This window comes from Rhea pennata, chromosome 1 (assembly GCF_028389875.1).
Source record: "Rhea pennata isolate bPtePen1 chromosome 1, bPtePen1.pri, whole genome shotgun sequence".
In the NCBI taxonomy this organism is placed as follows: domain Eukaryota; kingdom Metazoa; phylum Chordata; class Aves; order Rheiformes; family Rheidae; genus Rhea; species Rhea pennata.
This window is the reverse complement of record NC_084663.1, coordinates 16,304,262-16,329,089: the sequence shown is the minus strand read 5'-3', so window position 1 is coordinate 16,329,089 and position 24,828 is coordinate 16,304,262. Positions and strand designations below refer to the sequence as shown.

The following is a 24,828-nucleotide window of genomic DNA, read 5'->3' as shown; positions in this document are numbered from 1 at the left end:
TATAATCTTTGGAAAAAGAAATGCCCAGCTGTTCCATTGGTTTTCTTTTTTTGTGTCAGGATTTTCGTTTTAACAACTGCCTATAAAACATATTGGAAGATGCTTCATTTTCTGGTGAAAAAATTGTGAAGGCGGTATTGAACAAATATGGAATGGAAAAATATCTTCTTTCCTATCTAATTTTCCCCAATAGTCTATACAGCAAGGAGTGCTATGTAAGAACAAATCATAAATATAAAAGAATTACTGATGCCCACATTTACTATATGTTATACAAGAAAACTGCCTAATAAATAAAGTTTGACTTATCTCTCACTCACCCATAACAAGCTTATGTTTCTATTTATGTCTTACTGCATGCTTTTACAATTTTCCTAACTACAGAAATGGTACGTAAAACAACAGCATATATGAAACAAATGTTGATTTAGAATACAAAGACAGATATGTTATCTGACAAGTAGGAGTATTGAGACTCCAAGTGCTGCAGAGCACATTGGAGTATTAGCTAATAAGCAAGGTATGTGGGTGGGATAGTGTGCAGTGGAAGACAGTCAGAGAACAGGCAGAAAGGATGAGATTTTGTAGTCCCCAGTTATTTATTAACAAACCTTAACAGTCAAAAAATGATTGTAGTACTTTTAAAATCAGGTTACAAAGGAACTATGCTATTCTCTTCTGCATCTGGAAAGATCTACAGGACTAGGCATGTTAATAGCAGTGAAATCAAAAGGGGGGCAATTTTAGCGTCATTTTATATTAACCATTTTATAATTAATTGATACTTCCATACCTTCCAAACTCTGTTCAATATGACTCACTGCCACTAAAGCACTCGGCTTTAACTTCTGAGAAATGCATGCAAAACTTCAGCATCTCCTCTTCATTCCCCCGCCCCAACAATCTCCCAAACCTTTGCATGTTTCCTGAATATTTCATGCTGCACGTGTGGTATAGTTCATTCCAAGTTCAGGGAAATATTACACTACCTAAGAAAAAGAGGCATTCTGGAGTTACACTGGGACTTTTATATCTATGAATGCATACAACTTAATACACCAAGTGCAAAGTATACCATGACATCACTTCTAAGCAGAGCAACATAGAAATCTGTGGCTGCAAACCATGTTTCTGATATTTTAAACTTTTTAGATTTTTTTCATTTTAGATTCTTCAGTGAGCAATTAGGTTTCTTTAATAGGCTAATATTCAAAACCTGTTTTAATTAAAGCATTTAAAAAGAAAAATAATTTGGAGGGCATAAAGGGGGAATCTAGGGAATAAGCCACCTCAAATGAACAAATGCAACAAGGAAAAATTTATTTTCCTAACTGGTGGTGTACTTTTGCCATACATTCTAATTGGTAGATTACACAGAAGTGTGTGCACACACCATGAGAGGCTTTTCTTTAGAATGTTTGCTAGAATTTAATTTTCCATTTTTTCCAGCAATAAGTTTTTTTTGTAATATCTCAGTAGCAGCATTTTATGTAAAAGCAAAAGTGTCCTCAACAACAAAAATCAACCATTAGCAAAGCTTAAGACCATAAAATCCTGAAAAGTAACATACCTGCCCCAAGCTGCTTTCATTGTAGAATCCTTATCAACAGGAATACATGAGGACTCAACAACACCCGATTTATTCAATTTGTAGCAGAGACCACAGTCTGGATCTAACATACATCCATTACAATAACTGAAAAGGAAATAAATAAGGACATAAGCAACATCTTATTTATTTGTTCATGTCAAAAACAATGGCATCATTTAATCATGCTTAGAATGGGCATAGTCAAGTTGTCAGTGTTAGATACAAGACAAGAGAAATTCTCCAAAACAGAATACAAAGACAGAGCAACTGTGGGATGGCTATTTCTCTGGTATTTCCCCAGCACTCCTGAGGAAACATCTTCCAGAACCAGAAATATGTCTTCATATCTAATAGCCTTGGAGGGACTTTTCTTTCATAATTTGTCTATGAACTGTAACATTCACATAGAAAATTGCATTCTGAGCAGTCCTGGACAAACACACACAAGCATATCATTTTCCTTTTTCTGTACCACATTTTGGTATAGGAGTGGGATCACTTGCACATCTCCTAGTGATTCCTGATCAGTCTGCAGGAGCCTTCACCCATGGAATGAATTTTGATTAAGAAACAAAGAAAGATTGGGGTTAGACAGAAAGAACCATACAGAAACAGTGCCCAACCAGGATTTGAGCACGTGGTGGATGTGGGATTCAGTTCGAGATTACGACACCACATGTGTCCATGTGCAAGCCAGCTGCCTGACATGGAGGCATCCAGAGCACAGGAATGCCCTGCTTGCCCTCCACAACTTGCTGCAGAGAGCATGGGGCTCTTGCAAATCATACTGGTGTCATCCCTGTCAGCTCCACAGAGATGTCTCAGATTCCCTTAGGAATCTCAAAGAGCAAGAGGTGCTCTCACTTAGGAAATCAAAGGATGCTCAAGACAGGCATGAGAGTTACTCAGATGATGAAATCATAACTGTCTGCTTGAGGGTTAACTAACTCTCCTCGAGACTCAACTGGCTATCTGCCCACCAGCTCTGCTGGAAACCCGGATACCCACAGAACTATAGACCCACTTCGCTCAGGGTCAAGCCCAAACTAAAAACCTGCCTCTAAGAACAAACTCAGTGGAATTTGGGAACATAAGCTACAGAAGCATTCCCAAACTCTTCATACAGTACAACTGTTCTGAAAGTTTCTGGCACAAACTTCCCTAGATCTCATAGTCTCAAGAGCATTGCTACTGTTGTTAACCTATCTGGGTGTTTATCTTCCCCAGAAGTCATCTAAGATTCAGAAATGCATTCTCATCAATATAGCTCCTGGATATACACTAAAGGCTTGCTTTACAAGTTAAAAATAAGGGAGCAAGAAACTAAAAAAAAAATGGAGTAAATCTGGAAATTTCAAATTAAAATTAAACTTCACAATGTAATATTGTGACCAAAACATCTTTGACATTTATCCCTGTAACAAACAAAACCAAGGAAATAATCTTATTCTGAATGTGTATCTTTATCACAACAATGTCTCAGTGAATGAAGAAATAATCTGCTTATAATTCTGTATTATTATGAGCAAAACTAACTGTATAACAAATTCCCAAGAATTTAAATCAATAAAGCTGATTATGTGGATTTAAAAAGTCAGGAAGCACTTGTTTAAAAATCCAGTCATTCACACTTTTCTTACTAAAATGTTTCTAAATGTACTGTGATGAGGTCAAGTTGTAGGGCAGTTTCTACTTTCTTGAAGTAGAAACTTTTCATAGATTTTTGCTCTTCATTAATGGATACATTCTAAATTATAAAATTACTGCAGAATTTCCAGGTTGTCTACTTTTTAGAAACTAAATATATTTAAGGATGCCTTTCTCTTGCACAACTGACAGGTTTGAACAGCTTTTCAGCTGGAAAACTGCAATAATTCAGATAACTTTTACTAGAGATATAAACTGTAAAAAATATTTGTACAGACAGAGGAGATGAAACAAAAGTTTCAGGGAGAAGTCAATCAAATAAAATTTCACCTGGAAGTTGCAAGCATGGATGAAAAAATTATAACCTTGCTGTTATCAATTATGAAAGGAAAGGACAATTCAAATATTACATTGGAGAGTCTTAATGACATGTTGCTAATTAATATTAATACAACAAAGGACAGCAACAATTGAGAGGAACAAAAGAGTGGAGAGGAATAAAACATATTTTTATAAATCTCAACTGTGTGTAAGTATGTAATAATGATATTAAAAATAACTAAAAAATGCAAGATCTTCTGATCAAACAATCTTTTGTTTGCTAAACAGGATGCTAATTTATGATTTTCAAATTGTGGAACACCTCCCATTCAATTGTTGCGGCATAACAAACTTTTAATGTTTGCTAGCATAATTATCCAGCTTAGTATCATGGCACAGAGCATAGCTAGTTCCAAATACTATTCCAAATGCCTATCAAGTGCAGTAGTGGAGTTTTTAGTCAACTGTATGAAAATTATATTTAATATGAACACTATTTGCAAAATACAATGCAATAAAGTGGGTTTTAGCCAATAATCCTCTTTGTAAACACTGCACCATTTTGACTATAGAGAAGGAGGACTGTAGGCATCAAGTGACAAGCTATGACTAATGAACAAATTTCGATCACATCATCATCAAGGACATCTGGGAAAGGAAACCAGAGCAGTCCCTTGCAAACTTACCCATCCAAATTCTCTTTAGCTAATCAAAAATGGCAAGAGGAGAAAGATCTCAGAAGAACCTTTGAATGGATTAAATGCTAATCTGGAGCACTACAATAGGCCATAATGCCCTTAAGACTTGAAGGTAAAAACATAGAAAAGACAGAGAAGGAGCATCTATTTAAATGTATTTTTTAATATGAAGAAAAATTCAGATTTTTTGGAAACAATCTTTTAAGGATTCAAAGTTTTTCTAAATCTCTTCTTATCAGCCTTTACTTCAAGCAAAAATATAGTTAAGTACACAACACCAGACAGAACAACAGAAAGACACAAGAATGCAAAAAAATGACAAGTGGACAAAATGGTTAGTATCATCTTTATACTGTTGCCAGCAGCGGACAGAACAGGGACTGGATGCCTCATTAGCTACGTCAGTGTCCTCACAAAAATGAATGCATGACACGAATGACAGAACTAAACTCTGTATTGATTACTCCATCCTACTGGGTTCTCTTTATGCATAATTCCATATAATATCCCCTGGAACTGGTATCAGAAACCAGTCAGTTCTAGAGCAGAAGGTATCTTTTTAGTCATCCATCCCTTCCACCCTCCCTTTCCCATCCACAAGTCCAGAAATAATCTAGGAATTTGGTTACTGACTCCAGAGTCTACCTACGTGGCTGTTAGTTCAGCTGCTCCTCAGTTATGAGCATGCATAACTCAGACTTGCAGTTGGCCTTCAACATAATAAAGGCTGCTGGATTTCATGTGGTGCCAAATGTCAGAGGTTACAGTTACACATAACAGTTTAAATAATTTAAAATGGTTATTTTCTACTGCTTGGTTATTTTCCACAGCTTTCCTGATGCTTGTCTTTCAGATTGAAAAGTTAAATAACAAATATTAAAAAAACCCCTCTTTACGGTTGGGCTAGAATTTCCTATTATTAGCTATATAGCAAATTCATACCATAAGATTTGACCTTCGGTTTCAGAGATGAGACCAGTCTATTTCAGAGAAAACCCCAAAATTCAATACACAGAAAGACTTAAAGCCCTTTCAAATCTAACTCCCAATGGACTTAAGATAGGTGTTTTGCTGTTCACACCATCTAGCATTTATGTGTCCTATGTTATCACAACAACAAATTTTTATGTTGACTTCAACAAAGTAGACACTCATCACTTTTTCTGATATAAGGACCAATGTTTTTTTTCCTCCAAAACACCACCATATACATGTTACAACTATTTCCCCAAACTGTTAAAAAAGTCTGTACCAGTTAATAATAGTTAGTGAAGACAGGCTGAAAGAAGTAGGAAAGATTTTTTTTGAAGAGAAGAATATAAATTTTTTTTAAAAATATGCTGAAACAGTTTATTCTGAATTTCTCCCTCAAAAGGTTAAAGTGGAAATAAAATATACATCAGAGCTGCAGGCCTATGCTTCACTCCAGCTCCATTATTACTCGCTAAATAAGAAATATTTACACAATCCGAACGTAACCATGTATTCTTACCTGCTCGTTGTGATGTAGGTAAATCAGGACACACAATATACGAGGAAAAGAAATGCACACTGTAATGCTTATTGACATTTAAACTATCCACTACAGATCTCCCTCCTGTCCTGCAACATACACTCTTGTCAGCTCTACCCAGATATATGACAGAATAATGAATCGTCAGGAACACCGATACTCATTCAAATCTACCCCGTAGAGCAGTCACAGCTTTAAAAGCTCTCCCCAGGGTGACTATGTTAAGAAGGAAATTTGCATCCAATCATACAAGGGAAATGTGTTTCCTGTATTTTGCCATGAAACATTTATCTCTGTGCTAAGGATATGAGATAGCATCTTGGAAACAGGCTCCTCAGTGGAAAGCTAGTTGAAAATTCTCAGACAGAACAGTTCTAAATCAGAGACTGACAATTCATCAAGATTAAAATATTTGGCAGAGATGATCTGATTTTGATGAAACCAGACAGCATTACAGCAGAAAGTTTTATAATTTGCCTAGTTTCCTGGTTGCTTACAAGCCAGGTTCCTAGGCAACCCAGCAAGAAGGTGATCTCTAGACTTCAGATGCTTCACCCTATGTAGCAGAATACCAGCAAACACAGAACAAGCAATATGAGACTCCAGATGTCCAAAGATGTCCAGCTTCACTGCAGCCCGGGTGGGTATGCCCACAGATGTGGACAGTGTCTCAGTAGCCAGAAGTGTCTCACTACCTCGACTCCTCAATCTATTGGAAACAGCAGTGGAGTGGGATTTCTCAGATCCTGCCACATTGTCAGAGCACATTTGCTGATAAGCGCATGGAGAGTTCTGAGTCTTGACATCCCCAAACCTGCAATTCTGATTCTCCCAACTCAGCTGAGGCCTCCGTGCTCTCATGTCCCTTTCATCTGATCAGATGGGAATATCTAGAGCCTAGAAAACCTAATAGTGCTACCTCCTCTCTAGCAAGGTCCCTTGCTAGCAATTTCTTGTTGGTCTGAGCACCATCAGCTTACAGGATGTTCTGCCCTGCAGCAGCTTGCCTTATGAACTGTTCCTAAGGTTGGAGATTGATCTCAAAGATCACAGTGCATTCTTCTTCCACAGGGAATTTAAAGTATATAAATATTATTCTTAACTGGCTAGCTAATTAGTTTTTTTCTTGATACTGAAATTATGGTTTTTGTTTTTCTTTAGTGTAGTTCTTTAGAGACAGAGGTCTCTATTTAGAGTGAATAAATTCTCTGTTCTGCTAAAGCGACCATCGAAACACCAGTACAAGTTCTGCAATTGCTTCTTTCCATGCTTCTTCTCTACTGCACAGAATACTCCACTTGTCATTATATTTTGTGCTTTAGATTTGTAAGATGACCTTGTAAGTATGACTTCCCTACAATTCTCAGGAGTCTTTTAATTTAAGCTGCAAATTGTACCTTGCCATCTTTTGCTGAGTGATTTTGCAATAAAAGACCTTTGCCCCGTGCCCTTGTTCTGCAGGTCTCATTTCTCTTTTTGATAGATTATTTTATCTTTCTCAATCTGAACCTCAATTTCTGAACTGCTCATCTCAAAATATTTCATGAGGTTTCTGTTCTGCTGCATTTTTAGCAACTTTCACCTTTGTCTTTTGTATTCTTTTATCTAACTATAAAACCAGAATCCAGCTAGGAAAATACAAACTTATCTTGATAATATGTTCTGGACTATATAGTTCTTTCTCATTATGTAACACATCTACCACACAGGCAGCTTCTCAGAGTAACAAAACATTTCAGAAATACGGATGTTTCTTAGAGATATTCTCTTTTCCACTTGTTTTAGATTCATCAGTCTCATTAAGCATGTGCTGCAGAATCACTCTGTGTAAGCAAGCCAGTGATACATAAAAATCTGATACATTCACAACAGGCAAAAGGTTGCTGCCACCCTGCCTCACTGTCACCTCCAGAGTCTGTCTGGCTGTTGTGGGCTTGTTGAACCCACTGCTCCTGCTCTGCATGGTGCAAATATTCATTCTCCTTAACAAGGTTCTCCTCATAAAAGGGCAGAAACCCTAAAAAGCATCTTAGACAGGAAACGCTCAGGATTTTCAAACACCAAGAGATGACAAAAGCTGCAGTTCACTGGAGCCTAGAAGAGAACATCATTTTATGATTGTTGTGTTTGCTGCTCTTCCCAGCTTGCTATTTGTCTCTGGTGCAAACAGGATGCCAGGCTAGATGGATCTGCGACCTTACCTAGCATGCCCTCATCTTCGCCCTTTGCTCTCAGCTTTGCTTACGCCCTTCACGCACCGACAACTTGTTCTAAAGGTACACGCAGTCCCCAGAACCCTCTGCCTTCGCTTCCCAAATACGCTGCCTTGCCAACGAGTTAAAATGCCATTTTGCTTTCTCTCCTTTTGAATCTTGCATTCATTTCGTTATAACCGGGGGTGCAGAACGTATCAGCACTGCCTATAATGCAAACCTCCTTCAGATTGTGGGGCTGTTGTTTCCAGTTCCCTACAGGAACAGAAGAGACTGGAATCCAGGTTTCCTTGGTTTTGTGCTTCTATTTTCATACACGCCATAGAGAACGCCTCTTCCTCCAGCCATAACTGCATGAAAATGGCCAGGATAGCTGCGTTCAGCCTCATTGGTAAGAGCATGCCTACCCAGCTGGACTTCACCAGGGAAAGGCCTAATTTGTCAGCTGATGAATACAAACAGGAAAAACGGCCAAGACAGCCAACTCAGAAAAAGCAAGGGACCTTTGGACAAGTGTAACAGTAAATTTACCAACTCTATTTCTAAAGGAGGACATCGATGCCTTTAGGCTCCCAGCCATCTACCCAATTAAGAGGGTTTGTTGTTTTTTTTTTTTTGTTTTTTTTTTTTTTGGTTTTTTTTTTTTTGGGTAAATGGCTATCTTCATTTTTATACATAGAAATACCATTTTAGTTATGTGCTAGATCCTTGTTTAAAACTGCCTGATTCTTGTCTGAGGCCTTCTGCAGTTTACACATGCTTCACTGCACCTCTGGCATGAGATCAAATACTTCACTGTATTTCTGATGATTCCCGTATTGCTCCCAAAAGGTAACCTAAGTCTTGACAGTAACGTCTGGCTAAATATTACTAGATGAAGGTTGCTGAAGTGGTTAGAAAGCCTGGGAACTGCAAGATATTACTTTAGGGTGTCTTATCTGGGATATAGAAAATATAATTAAATATTTAATAGAGAAGTGGAAGAACCTGTTGGGACTTCAATACCACTTTCCTGCTGTTAAAAGCAACCAAACTTCAGCAGCTTACTTGCCAAGATCTACTACTAGTCAGTTAGATAAGGCATGTATCCAATCAGTGATGCCCATAACGGAAAGCTACCATTTCCAATCACAGTACTCACACTCTACCTACGGTTCTATTATTTATCATGCAGTTATTTTACCAGATCTAAATTTGTTACATTCAAATACGATCATCACATCTTTGTCATCTCCAAAACAGGCTCCTCTTCCACAGAGTCCACTGAGACTGTTCTGACCTCTCCTAGGTCTCTCCAGACCAGTACTGAATCCCTCTCGGTATGCCAGCCACATATAAATACAGCAGTTCACTTCAAAACTTTCCTTAAAACTCTCCTTTCCAAAGATTAGTATGCCTAGAGTAACATAACTTAAACTTAGAGCAACTGTTCTCAATCTTTGATTGATGTTTGATACTTCTGTTCCCGATCTGAAGAGAACCCAAAGGCTCATCTATTTTTCCTACCTATAACAGCGCAATAAAGGAAACTACTCTCTCTACAAATCTTGCTTTGCTTAAATGCTTATACCATCATAGCTACATCTCTACTATAAACATCCTCACAGCAGATTGCTGGAATGCTAATACTGTACTAAAAGTGTCCTGATCTACTTGTACATAGACGTCAATTATCTCTTGTCTTAGATGATTTTTTTCTCCATGTATCCAGCTCCAGCACAGTAGCATCCTGAATTATACTTGAAACTGTGCAACACAGATAATTAGAACAACTGACTTGATTGTACGTGCCTTTACTTTGCACATTATGACAGTCGCTATAGCTCAGTTGGTTGGAGTGTGGTGCTGCTAATGCCAAGGTCATGGGTTCAATCCCTGTACAGGCTATGCTGGGGGTTGGACTAGATGATCTCCAGAGGTCCCTTCCAACCTTACCATTCTATGATTCTGTGATTTCAGACCAATCTCCAAAGAGATTCTACATATACACAGCATACTCATAGCTTTTATCTAGATAGGATGTTATCCCTCAACATGATTAAAACCATCCTTGTGTGACTAAAGCTTACAAACCATATACACCATAATACCACTGCATTGGAAGATTTTACAAAATAATTCCCTAGTATTGTTTCAGTTATTGTTAAACAGCAAAGTTTTAATAGTGTTAGTGGAGAGATGATGTGTCAATATTTTACTGTATGAATAACAGATTGCTCCCTCAGTAATATATAGCTTGATCCAAAGACAAACAAGGTAAGTGGAAATGTTACCATTGATTACAGAGAGTTTGCATTACACTACAGCCATTACAGTTTAGACAAATGGCTTTTCAAATCTTTGTATTTAAACTCATGAGAGAGGAATTCTTCCCAAATTCTACTCATACTGAAGATGAACAGAAGACTGAAGACCATCATATTGAACTGATATATTCCTTTCTTTCCTGTATGATTTACAGGAATAATATGCCAACAAAAGGAAAAATACTATCAACTAATATACCTTTACTATGTACTTAATAAAGGTTAGGACTATACTGAAGTCATTCTACAGTTCTACTACATAAACTGTCTATGAAAACCTTCATTACATTTTATAAGAGGCAGCAAAAGTATTCTGAAACCTTTGATTATCTCTTTACATACTCAAAATCCTCCAGTCTTAAAGAGGAAACACATAACTGAAACTGTAGTAATAAATTTGGTAATCAGAATGACCAGTCACTTTGACATTAGAAAAATAAAATTAGAAACACACTGGTTCTGTGATACAGTATCAATACAATGAATCTTGAGGTCTAGTTTGCAGATAACTCAGATTCTTAATGAGTTAATTCAGGAAAATAAAGTATAATGGCTAATATACTTACTGCATGTAAGCTAAAACTAGCAAATAAAACCAGTTTCAGTTATTACATTAGCTGAGTTTTTCAGGACAGGTCACAATGAAATGTTTTTGCTTAATTCATAAAGAAAATATATATCTCTGTCTAACTGTCTTGCATAACTGGTATGTAAGAGTACTAAGCATAGATGCCTTCATCTCAGTCAGTGATGTGTATTTGTTCAATGAGTTTAGGAAGATCAACCATGTAAGGGTGACTAATTCAAAGAGGAACAACAGATCCCTTGTGTGCACAGCCAAGCTGGCACTGCCTGTATTATTTTAATGAAACTCTCTAGAGGATCAGTTTGAGAAGGAACCTGAGAAAGTGCTTGTGTACAGGTATTATTCCCCTAAGCTATGAACCTCCAAGTTAACCTACAATCAAAACAACAGTTATTATTTTCATATTGCAGCTGCAGACAACAAACATTACTTGGGCAGAACAAGTTTACATAGTTTCTTCTACAGCCAGCCAAATCTTTTAAAGAACAGTAAAAGAAACAAGACAGATGAATGAGAGAAGAAAAGAAGACTTGGAACAGAAGGCAACAGGTCAGTGGTGGTTTTCCAGAGATAAGTCCATGTGGAGAGGGATGATCAGATCTTTGACCATTTAAAGACTAGAAAAGGATAGTAGGGTAGCTAGTGTACGTGCACAAAATTTGACCTCTTCCCAGAGCCTGACAAGTCGCTGGGAAAAACAGGAACAGTTTCCGAGCTTTCAGTAGTCAGAATAATGATGGGAATGGTTAACTTGTCTGAAACCTTTCAATTTCTAAGATAAATTCTGGGATGCTGTTTGGTACTCCTAAATTCGGCTCTGAACTTCTCTGTGGACTCACAAAAAGTAACACAGATCACAGCTGCTCTTCTGAACAGAAATGAAAGCAGAGAGGTGGTCATACTGTGAACGTCTATATAATCTTATACAAGCTGCCTGTGAAAAGAAAGCTCAGCTTAAGGATGGCACATAGGAGAGAGCATCTCGTTTTCTCTCAGTGAAATGCCTGCCTAGTTGTATCTGTGAGAAAGCACAGAGAATTTTAATGTCCAGGGTGCCCTGCTGGATTTATAAGCATTATCTCCATCATGTCCCCGTGAATAAGGACAACGTTCAAAGTCTTCACTGATTTACAGATGATTTCTGAACTACTGCTCAACTACTGTATCGTGTGTCCCTATACCAAGTGAAAATATTTTACTGGATATTTGCAGCGTATCTTGTTTGTTTGTTTGTAAGCTAGTACAGTCAACTTGTACCACTGTCTGCATGGCACGACTCTTTCAGAATGGGGTATTCGACTCCTAGGTGTTTTTTAAGTCAGAATAATGACTGTGTTCTTTATTTGCTGAAGTCTGCTCTATCTTCATTTTTAGTCTAGCAGTTGAGGAACACTGACCTGAGGGATTAGCAAACAAATAGAACATTTGCAGGAGCTCAGAGTCTTTCATTACGGACACTCACACCTGCTGTAACCCAGCAGATTTGCAAACATAAAAAGCATTTTTTACTCTGCACAGCATCAGTGAAACTTCTGTCAGCAAATACTTTCTGCTGACATGATGATAACTTATAAATACATTTTGGCAATGACAAACGTGGGAAACACCCACGTACTCAGATATGGCCAAGCTGCAAATCTGCAAACTGATTTAAACTCCGATTAACAGCCTCAGAGACTTAACACCTCAGAGAAGCACTGCATCACCAATCGATGAGGGACTACTAGCCTCATTCATGTAGACAGGTGTACTTAAAACCAGTTACAGTGGCTACAGGGACATGGTATTATGTGCTGACTTTCTTAAGTCCTGCTATCTTTTGATTTTCCCAAACCTACTGAGACTGCTTTGTGGCTTGCAAAATACAGTGCTAAGCAATGGGCAATACAAGCAGTTACAGTGAAGTAATCTAAAACATAGATTAAATAGACCAATAGACCACTGTCATTAAGTTAAAGTAACTTTAACTTAGTATCTAATCTGGAAATATCCCTACAGTAACATCTGCAACCCTACATAGCAGCTAACTGTTTAATTCTTTTAACTTAGAGCAGCATATAAAGTATGTGTAAGACTGGATTTTCTGCAGGCTGCATACTCGCTTCCAAATGTCTGAGGATCTCTTTGACTAAACATCGTAACTGCTTTGGGGAACAACTTTGGGGCCAAAGAGGGGAAAGCAGCTGGTCTCACAAAATACAGTCCAACAATTTGCTTTCTTTGGTTTGCAGTCCTCACCTCCTCTTCCACTCAGGACCATGCATGTTATGCTGAAGTTCTACAAGTGAAAAAATTTGGCACAGATGACAATGATCTAGAAATGGACTTCATGAGACAGAAAGGCTCTGACCTCTATATTCTGCTGGATGTGGAGTGCTGCAGACACCACCTACTTTCAAATGACAAAAATATATATTTTTTAATTTCATTCAGCTTATGGACCACGTACACAGAAAGTAAGCATACTGATTATCTTACGCAGCTACTATTTCCAAACTGAATTTAATATATGGCTGTTTGATATCCACACCAGAAATAATTTAAATAAAGGAAGAAATTCACCTATAATCTCTATTTGTGGCTAAAAGAGCTTGGTGGAGCAGCATACTGAAATGCACCTCTTCTGGGGACATCCCTGGAAATGAAAAGTTTAAAATCATTTTCCTTCCCTTGATCCATGCTGAAAACTTTAACAATATTTGTTGTATTTATACTGTCTTGGTTGAAGACACCTGAAATTCTGAGGCTTTCTGGTTCTCAGTCAATGGTTGATATAGAAGACTTCAGTGAAGGTGTTCCTATAATGGACATTAATATGCATTATTCTGAATGAACATTCTTCCACCAGCTCTAGTTAGGTCAGGGTTTGTTGGTATCATGAAGCATGGAAGCCAATATACCAAATATAGTTTTATCTACACAGTTTAAGTGTGAAAGTTGTCACTTACCTTTTAAATGTCTAGTCTTCTCTGAACCTTTCTAAACAGGGGGCACTGCAGACTAATCCTGCAATGTGTGGGCAACTGCTTCCATTTATGAATTCCATCTCCCTGACTTTTGTGTTTCTTTACCAGGATATATACTACAAGATTAAAATAGAAGCACCTGAAGCTTTCTCCTACATTGCTCATTAGTTCACATCTTTCCCACAGGTTCACTCTTCTCCTTTAGCTGAGAGCTGCATCCTTTTCAAAATATTCCCAAATGAAAATTTCAATTCTTTTATTGTTCTTTTCTAGATGCTTTTTATTTCTACTAAAGTCCCTCTTTTATTTCTACTTCTACTGGACTGTTTACTCCATGTCAGAAAGAAAAATCATAAGAGATCAAAGTATTCCAATAATTCACATAATAACACGCATTTACTAGAACTGCCTACTTTATTTTTCATGATTTTGCCTATGAGAGCCTGCTGGGCAAGCCACAGTGAGTCTAACTTTCCTTCCTGACTAGCTACGGTTAACTGAAAAAATCTAAATTGTATAGAATAATTCATATTACCTTTTTAAGGCAAACTATCCATAGCTCTTCTACAAAGATTTTACACTGTTTCAGGTTATACAATCATCTAGCTTTATTAGATAACAAAGATTTGTGTTCTGCAAATAGTGCATCAGCTGTCTCCAGACATCCTTATCTAATAGCTAACTTAAGTCCCTGGCCAACCCTTTTGGCATCCTGCTACTGACATCATCTCATTCTGAAAATAGAGTATTTGGAGGTTCTTTCTCTCTTTGTATCCTTTAAATAGATCACTTACCATTTGAAAGAGCTGGATAGGCAAGTCCTCAAAATAACAACATAAATAGGTAACACAAGTATAAACGCAGCAGAAAAAAAGTAAAAATACAGTATTTTCATGTAGGGATCACCATATGCAGGATTATGTCATGCCCTTTCAGAATCCTTTTTCTATACTCTTAACACCTTCCTGTCCACTCCCTAGGGGTCTATGAGGTTTCAGCTCCTCAGAATCTGTCACCTAAGACAGTGCTCTGGCATATGGAAAGACATGAACCATATGTCTGGCTGACACCTCTGTGAAACTAGAAACACACTTCTCATCTCTTGATAATTATTTCTATCACAAATACATGTAAGGCAGAGATTTTGGACACAACTAAAAACAGCTTCAGCTATTTAACTAGTCTTCTCTCAATGGAGCACTGACATACATGTGAATAAAAAATACAAAATACAGAAAATAATGATACAGTCTTAACATTCTAAAAGTGAAATAACTTGAAATCGCAATCTCACGTGGAAGTGTACGTTCTCCCCACCACAGATAAAAAGATCCAAAAATTGGATTTGTTTTGAATTGTTAATAGGTTTGTAATTATCACTGTTCTAAAGATTTTTTTTTTTTGTTCAGTAAAACAAAAGGCAAGGAATACATACATACACAGTTATCACACAGGACAAATCTATGAGCAGACTAGCAACAGCAAACATATTTACAAATTACACTTTAAAAATATTCATAACCTGGTGTCCACTATAAATTGCAGCATCTCTGATATAACAGAGAGAACTCACGCGTAGTCTGCAGCCTGTCTTATTTTATCTAAGAAAATCTGAAGGGTGATTCAGAGCATCTAAGTGCTCCTTATTTAGTGCTTCAGTGCTACCTAATTTTCTCCATTAATGGAATTAAGGCTTTTAAGTTTAGGTTTCTAACTGAGATGCCATCACCAGACTGTGTGAATACCTGTCCATTATTCAGATTAGGTTGTAAAAACCAGTTAATAGGGGGAAAAAATCTTTCAGAATAATTTGATGGATGAATGATCACGAAATCTCACCTGTATTTTGTGCAGGTAGAGTTTTGATGTGAAGGATCTGGTGGAGTAAGTGTGATTCTTGGCGAGACCTGAGCTGATAGCAAAAATCCCAAAGCTAGGATAATGAGTGCTACAGCAGTACCTAAAAATACAGATAAAGAGCAATGTGATACTTTTCTCCAGAGAACATGAAATAATTCTCTATTGAACTGAACTTTGCTTGGGAAAGCAAGACACGCCATTATTATGCACACAGCATTCCCCATTATACTAGGCAGCTGTAATAAGAATTTAAGAAAAAATATCCTTTGCTACATCCATGTCTTGAATTAGGTTAGATGTTAAAGTCATATGCATCAGATTTATTGTCCAGATACTAAATTAATCATCTGCAACTTTTTTTGATATGTGGACTTGAAGACTGCATGGAGTGAATGGATATATATTCCTTTTAGTGATGAAAATAACACTGAAGGTAAAATTTAATAGCAGCTTTTAAATCACCACACTTCTTCCCACTCCCAAACATGAAGACTTTCCTGTAAGATAGAAAACAGTGTCAGATTTTTCATCAATTTTATCTCCTTTTGTGTTTTTTCTGAATTTCTTCGGAGGTTGGAGTGGTTTGGGGTTTTTTAAGAGAAAAAAAAGTTTCCTAGCAAGCTAACCCATCAATTGTATGAAAAATTCTTCCTGGGGTATAAATGGCATCTTAAGGAGCAGAATCTGTGTAATAAAATAATTCACAAATATGTTCATGCAGCAGCCAAAGCTAATGGTCATGAATGAACATGAACTGGAGATTTTTGGACTACATGTTTACCTGAACTGGTAGATCTGCTTCTGACTCTAATATCTCCAACTAAATCACAAAGTATACGTGGAGAAAGCACCTATCCACCATAAAAATGATAGTGAATTTCATCTTACTCTGCACTTGCTTTGCATTGCTACGATGACTAGGTATGCTAATGAACCCAGTCTTCTGGGCAGGCTGGATTTTGTACTAGATTAATTGTACTTTCAAAATGCCATAAACCAGACAGCAAATATCTTCAGACATAGACTATAATCTTATTTATATTCATTATAAATATGCTTTGTCTGTCTTTCAAGTTAATCAAATACACTAACACTCACTTACAGTACGTCTGTAAATGTCTTACTTCTTTGAAAAAGGATGAAATGTGCAAATTTGCTAAATGAAGTTTACCATATATTTTCATTCTGTGGGATTTTTTTCTATGATTAATAAACACATACCATTACAGTATATCATTAAGCAAGATGCAGTAAAAAAGTAAGCATTCTGAAGATGGTTTAGATTTTCTCGGTCATAAAAGAAAAACATATATTTGGATATATGACATATGCCCAAATATCACCACACTTTCAAATTGCCAGTTTCTGAAGAGGAAAAAGAAAAACTCAAATAAAACGGATGCTGCACTTGTCAAAATATCTGCAAGTTTCCCAATAAAGAGTTTTGAAGAAAGAAAAAACTGAAGAGCAAAAGAATCATAGAGGATTGATGCCAACATACAAAATGAATGGGGAACTAAGAGTCGGTAGCTAACTGCAGCAAAGAGGACTAAAAGAGTGAGATTTTTTTTCTTTCTTTTTTTGGCAGAAGCAGTTGACTACAATTTTCATAATACCTCCTAGATCTATCCGAAAGGCTGAATTTTTCAAAACTGTTGTTAATACCTCAAAAATTATAAAAATGCTCTAAATCAAATGCAAAATAGCCCTTTCCCAAATGTTTTCAGGGAGCAGAAAAAGCTGCATAAATTAAAAAAAAAAAGCTTAGAATATGTAGACTTAATCAAAATACTAATGTTGCTATCTTTTCACTAATTATTTTTGTAGCTTATCATTTTAAAAACACCAAATCAATTAACCTTTACAAAAAAAACCTTGAAGCAGTAGGCAAAGATAGCAGTTTTGTCCTTGTTTAATAGAATGGGAGACTGGGGCATACATGGTTTCTCCAAAGACCAGACAGGCAGCTATTTTAATAACTTAGTATGAAAACCAATTTCCCTATAAAGGCAAACCAAAGAAGAACACTAAAAAAAATAAGTATAGCCCATGAGAAAACTCACAGTTTGAAAACAAATCCACCAGCAGATTTAATAATTGTTATTTTATTCAACAGCCCTCTTGCTAAGTAAAACACATCATACCCACCATTACCTAAATCTAAATATCAAATACTATATAAAACAATTCTGAATAGGATCGAGAGACTGCCATTATTTGTAGGGTATTTTCCTTAAGAAGAGACCACAGGATACAGAACACAGTAAGTAACACAGCATGAATCAAATGATGCTGCAAACTGACAGCAGGCAACCAACAACAGAGCAAGGATCGAGAATATTTTTACCAAGCAATTATTTTGTGTCCAAATATCATAAACACATAACCCTGTATTATTCTCCTTTGCTAACTCGCTGCCTTATTTCTATATTCGCCTCTGCTTGATGACTAATATGCTTTATAAGGGGCATTTATATCTGCATTTCTCATTTACAATCTTTGACTATATTAACCAAAAAAATCAAAGTTCTGTGTTTGTATGAAAAGTCCATATGGGAATCAAACCTATACCACTGCCTCCATATAAGCAATAAACTCCTAAGAAGCTGCCCAGAGGGAGATATGAGGTATCAGGTGCTTAACAGATAATACTTGGTGTATTCTAATAGAGTATAAAGGGGATGCAGCAACCAAGAAACCAGGTATCAGTGCAGTGCAAAGAGAGATTCACTTCACACAAAGGCAAAGAAAAAAGACAAGCGCCACAGGAGGAAAAATGCAAAGCAAAACAGAAACAAAACAAATTGTATTGTTCAGCCTAGGAAATGGGACAATCTTCTCCCCTCTGAAAGACCTGGAACTGGCTGGAGACATAGAAGAAGTTATAGGGGAAATGTATTTTAACTAATATGGATGTAGATGGTGATAAAAGTATCAATTTGAGATCTGGGTTCATTTTTCATGAACTAAGGGAAGTGCTCTTCCAATCACTTCTGTCATGACAATACTTACGAACTTGGATCATGAAAAAAGCACCAGCTTTCTCAACTCCAAAACAAAATACAAAAAAGGCCAAATACAGTTTTATTATCATTTGCACATACCAAACTGTCTCCAAAGTGCATGTTTCAATACAAAGATTGGGCAATGGTGTGTTAAACCAGATGTGACACGGTGCAGTGCAGTCAGTGTTCTGCCTACATAAATGCATTATGGATGCAAATTAACTCCTATCGTTTGGGGACTGCATCCAAACTGCAGATGGCCAGCTCTTGGCAGGTGGTTCCCCACTCTGCTGCGTTACATTAGCCAGCAGTTTGGATCCCTGGCAGAGTTGACAGAAGAAAGCATGGAGGCGTCCAACTTTTCCAGGCAGTGGTGAACACTACTGCAAGAGAAGCAAGAACCAATTCTCTCTTTTCCAAATCTTGTCTTGAAAATGTCTGAACTCCTTAGACAGAGGCAGGCACCTGTCATAGATTGCTTCAGCCAAAATGAATGCTTAAGGGTCTTAGGAAAGGCCCTAAGCAGGGAAGTGGCAGGACACGGCTGAGCACAGGCCAGACTGCTACTCTGCCTTTTCCAGCTTCTAAGAGATGGCGGTGTGATTGAGTTATGGTGCTTGCAAATAAAGTATTTATTGTACTTGACATAACTATGCACAGAACTGCATTACTTGAAAAAGTACCATAATGATGTCTGTGTGATATGCTTTCTCCAGTCGTTCTTGATAAGATGTTTTGAATTTACATAAGTCAGAAATTACATTTCACATATACAGACGTACACAAGATTTTAAAACAAACTCTGAAGTTCCAAGCATTTCATTCCTTCTACTGAAAAAAATATGTTGTCAAACATGCTTTGAAGGAGAAACTGCATTTGCAAAAATGAAGATGCTGAACATTTTCTTAAAAATAGCTCTTAGCTATCTACTGTATTACTATTCGTGAAATGTCACATGATTTTGGGGAAAAGGTGGGTCAAGGTTACTGTTTTGAAGAGAATTACTTTGATAAAATTAGAACTTTGTTTTCATTTTACTTATACTTGTGAGGAATATACAATATACTCCAATTAAGCACTCACCTGATAAACTACCGAGTGTAAGTTTCCGGCGACCCATTCTTTCAACAAGCCAGACTCCCACAAGAGTGAAAATGAAGTTTATAAATGCTGTCAGTGCAGCCAGCCAGATTGCAAGCCTGTCATCTTGGACTCCCGACATCTGCAAAATGGTAGCACTGTAGTACCTGTAAGAGAGTGGAGACACAAATACAAACACCACCACTGAATTTGGCTCATATTATAGTTTCTGATTTTAAATCAAAAAGGATCATAACAAAAATCCTGCTAGACCTCCTGCATAATGCGGCCATAGACTGACACTCAATTACCCTGGGAAATCAGGCATAACCAAAGCATAACTTGTGCTTGCCTGAAGTTTTGACTGGAGGACATCAACAGACAAATTGCCATTCCCTTGGCTGTTTGCTTTTTCAATGGTCAGTCATAATCTGCTTGAAATAGGGTTCACATTTTTAATTTAAATTAATCTGGCTTTTGAAGTCAGTCATTGCTTAGTGTCCTATCTTTTTCTGCCAAAACAAGCAGGATTTTAGCATTCTGTATACTCCCTAAGGAAAGATATTTCAAAAATCAAACATGTTTTCACTCTAGTTAAAGGTCATACACAACTGATCTATGGCATACAACATATTGCACCTGACACTCAAACCTCCTGGTTTGAGGTTTTTCTAGTATTATTTTACTGTCACTGAAGGGTCTGAAACAGTTTCTACTGCATTAGTTCTGCTTTAACTAGATTAGGGTCATTTTGAAATGTGTTACCATCACACTGCAGGAATATGAATCCGCACCCACCATGCGGATGTTGACAGGAGTTTCTATTTCTTTTTAAAACAAATCAATCATTCCACACAAACAGTAATTAGTAAATAACTCAAATGAGAAAAATGAAAAAAAAATGAGGAAGTCCTTTTTTCATAGATATTAAATGAATACAGTGCATATGCTCTCAAAGAGTAACATTCAACATTCTCAAAGTAAACATTCAAGAAATAATTTTCAATCTGTTCTGTTAATCTATGTTGGCTGAAATATTGAATATCCAGTCCTTCAAATACATAGCAGCCTGTGGGCTTTCACATAGTGATAATCAACAAAATTGTCAAAGTTCACATTTTTTTCTGGTCAACACGCAGCTTGCTTTAGACGCCACCACATTGTCTTAATGTCCAGATATGCTATTCTCTGAATAGTGATACACATTTTCCTATTCTAAGTATTAAACAGTTGTTATTTCAAACCAGTAACCAGTGGTGAACAATACACTTAAGTGATTACTTGCAAAAGCACTAGATCCGTTAAAGAAGTGACCAGCCATCAATTAGTGCCCTTATAGCTGGACATCACTTTCTCCTCCCTCACTGAGTCCCAGTGAAGTGTTTAGATCTTCTGAGATCCCTTCACTAGACTCTTCCCTGTCGACACTAGCAGCTTGAGCCCATGCCTACACTAGCAGCTCACAGGTGCAGCAGGAGAGGATCTTCAGAGGGAGACTCTTGGTGCCAAGGACCTGATGTCTACACAGACATGTGTGATGGGTCTGGTTGCACAGACTGGCGGCTCACCAGCAACTGGAAAGCATCTTCCAGTTTAGCTTCAGCTCAAAGAAGTGGGTACTCTGACACCACTCCAGTGCGTGAAAAGCGGAGAGGCTGGAGAGATTTCTGAAGCATAGACCCGACCTGAACTAAAATGCTGATGTTAGTGTGCCCTGGCTTCTTAAGGCTCTCTACAACTAAACTACTAATTGGTTGTCAAGACTTACATCATGCTGCACTGACTGAGTCACCAAAACCATCTTTGATCTCCCAATACCATCTTTTTTTCTTCTTATGGATTAGAAAATAACTAAACATGTTAAGCCTTGGCCAATACATACTGCAAAACTCCCATTTACGTCAGCAAGACAATGCTTTCCGAAGTCATGTTTAATTCTACGCATCCAAATTTTCTCAAAATCTAATTCTACTGTAATGTCAGAAATTGTCAGCTGTTAGCAGTAACATACAGAGTTCTGATTCTAAATAGTTAAAAAAAAGTAAAGTAAAAAATCATTTAAATCGTGTAAATGTCTGTTTCTGTGTTACATAAAATCAGGTACTTTCTGTACTGACATCCCCTCTAGTTGCTTATTGAACTCACTGGTTATACATGCTCAGCTAGAAACTTGCTGTTTATCCATGATGAACATTGTATTTCATTTCTATGGAAAGCAAACCAGGAAAATTTAGATTCAGTAAATCTAAATGACAAGCTAGCAAAGCTTGAATGTTGGGCAGTAACTTTAAGATTTCTCATTGTGTAGCAATCAAGTTCCAAAAATTTTACAAAAGTAATTGCATGCATTATTTTAACTGCTATAAGAACATAACTGCTTAAATCATCATATTTCAGTATTCACAATATTTTTAATGCCAACCTGTGCAGCCCTAACTGGCTATTAAATGTAACAAGATGATAGGTCTTTTTAATTTCTTCCTGACAAGGAAAAAAATCATGTGGCAGAAAAAGGTCAAGTTATGATATTATACAACTGCTTTGAATACTGCAGCTACTGGAAGGAATGCAGCATGAATGGCAAAGCTGTGAAGTCCTAGTCCTAAAACGTAAAGAAAATGACAAAAGCACATGTTTATCTGTAATTTTAAGCAAGTGTTTTAAAAGCACGTAACTACAGACAAAGCTACACAAAATAACTGAGTCAGATAAATATTAAAATATTTTAATGCTGATCATTTCTGAGGGCATTAGAATTATGAAGTTCTTCTATCAAGAGCTGCTGAGCAGAAAAACCACTTGAACAATTCCACAGTAAAGAATATTCAGACCAATCTTTTTACTATATGCATATACTGAAAATATGCAGTTTAGTTTTCGAACAAATTACTCCCCTGACAACTTTCCCCTCTCTCCTCATTTGCAGAATCAACATTTTTGAAAGTGAGACCTTTCAATGTTGAAAGAAAGGAGACTCCTTCCCTTCAAGCAAGTCTCCAGACAATTTCAAATGCATTAGACTTTCCAAGTTAGTTCACTCAATAGCCGGTGAGAAGTCTACCATTCCAGGCTTTGTAGCTTTCCATCAAAAAATGACCATCGATCAGCTGCCAAGTTTTCCCCATCCTAACCTTGATTGCCCCTATCCTTCAGGAGGGGCTGCTCTAGCCCATCTCTTATGTCAAGGCTATTCTGACAAATGATGTCTAATGGTGTCTCCATCTAATATCAATTTTTTTGGATAGAATTTTTAATTCTAGTAAAACGAATAAATCTCAGTAACTCAAAAACACTTGTCAACACTTTTAAAATGTTCCTTTTACATTTCTGCTTTTAAGAAAATAAAATCAGAACACTCTGGTATTGTAGTACAAGGGCTTGTTGCAATTTTCTGGCACAGTAGTTTGGAAATCACTGTCCAGCTACTCAAACCACTCAGTCCAAGAACAGTTGCTCAAGATAACAAATCTCCATGTTTTTTTTATGAACTAAGGCAAAGTGAAATGGCAAGCAGTGCAGTAGTCAAGAAACAAATGAGTAAACATTGCAGAAAATCCCCAAAGGCAGCAATTTCAACAGACTTGCATGGTCTTTTTCTGTAGTTGTGCATGAACAAAGATCCTCTCTTTGGCTATCTCAGTTTATTATCACAGAATCACAGAATGGTTGAGGTTGGAAGGGACCTCTGGAGATCATCTAGTCCAACCCCTCTGCTCAAGCAGGGTCCCATAGAGCATGTTGCACAGGGTTGCATCCAGGCGGGCCTTGAATATCTCCAGAGAAGGAGACTCCACAACCTCTCTGGGCAACCTGTCCCAGTGCTCTGTCACTCTCATTGTAAAGAAGTTTTGCCTCATGTCCAGGTAGAACTTCCTGTGTTTCAATTTGTGCCTGTTGCCTTTTGTCCTGTTGTTTGGCACCATTGAAAAGAGTTTGGCCCCATCCTCTTGACACCCCCTCTTAAGGTATTTATAGACATTATATGCATGAATTACCAGACTAAGAGAAACAAAAGCATTAAAAAAAAAAAAAGAAAAAAAAATATGTTCCACAAGAATATATGAAAAATGGTGCTTCTCCTACTCCTTAAAGTGGGTTTTTTCCCTCCTTTAGGAATTACTAGAGCTTATGCCCATCAAGTGTGATAATTTTGAGCGTGGGAACTCTACTGGATGTGTCCAAGCTGGGGAAGGTGGGCATTTTTACCCAAGCAACCTACCACGTGCACTGCAGCTTCCTCTTTGCCCCACATGACCCTGCTATCACACCCAAGGATGCCAGGCACATTTTGGCTATCACCCAACAAGTGCAAGCTGTGCTGCCAAGCATAAGACAAAGTATTTTTAAAAGTACAGCAATATGCTACGGCACACGTACACAGGCTGTAAGGAATATTGTCCCCCCAGATGACCTTTTAAGCCCTGAAAGGTTCAGGTGAGAAGTGGCAGGTCTGCATTTTCATGTACAGACAGTTGCAGACTGACCACGTGAGTGTTACGAGAGGCCATGCTGCAATCTATCAAGCCACATAGCTGCATTAATATGAGACTATGCCAATGTCACTAGGGCAACTGGACCACTGAGACACATACCATCCTATATAAAAAGCTAATACAACTAAGGCTAATCAAAATTTCAAATGGTGTTATCACACATCTGTCTTATTACTGATTCAAAGGAAAGTCTCCAACCCAAATTAAAGCCTTATTTGTTTCATGTTTCCCTCCTTTTGTAAGCTATCACATAACCACGTAAATAAAATTGTAACATTCTCTGAGCTACCTCATTGACCTAACGTACGTTTTGAAGCTATTGTTTGCATCTGTCTGTCCCATCCATTTACATCTATGTTATAAAAGAGGCTTAATCTAGAAAGTTTAAACTCACGTTTGCATCATTAAAGGTATGCAGAACTACCATGGCTTCACCAGTACGTTAAACTGTGGCAACTCAGCTGTGTAGACAAACTCACAGAAACAGTAGGAGAAAGCAAGAGCAGCATACAGGAAACAATTAGATGCCAAAGTACTGAAAACAAACA

General features: G+C 37.3%; 1 protein-coding gene across 1 annotated transcript in view; it reads right to left on the bottom strand.

Annotated features, from left to right (window-relative positions):
* SLC2A13 (solute carrier family 2 member 13) overlaps nucleotides 1–24,828 on the bottom strand; it is a 152,918-nt gene that overhangs the window by 26,716 nt on the left and 101,374 nt on the right. Inside the window, exons 5-7 of the mRNA XM_062582483.1 lie at nucleotides 19,791–19,954; nucleotides 15,681–15,801; nucleotides 1,571–1,696 (exon numbers count right to left, since the gene is read on the bottom strand). Of these exons, the coding sequence (XP_062438467.1) occupies nucleotides 1,571–1,696; nucleotides 15,681–15,801; nucleotides 19,791–19,954 (411 nt within the window). The remainder of the gene's footprint in view (nucleotides 1–1,570; nucleotides 1,697–15,680; nucleotides 15,802–19,790; nucleotides 19,955–24,828) is intronic.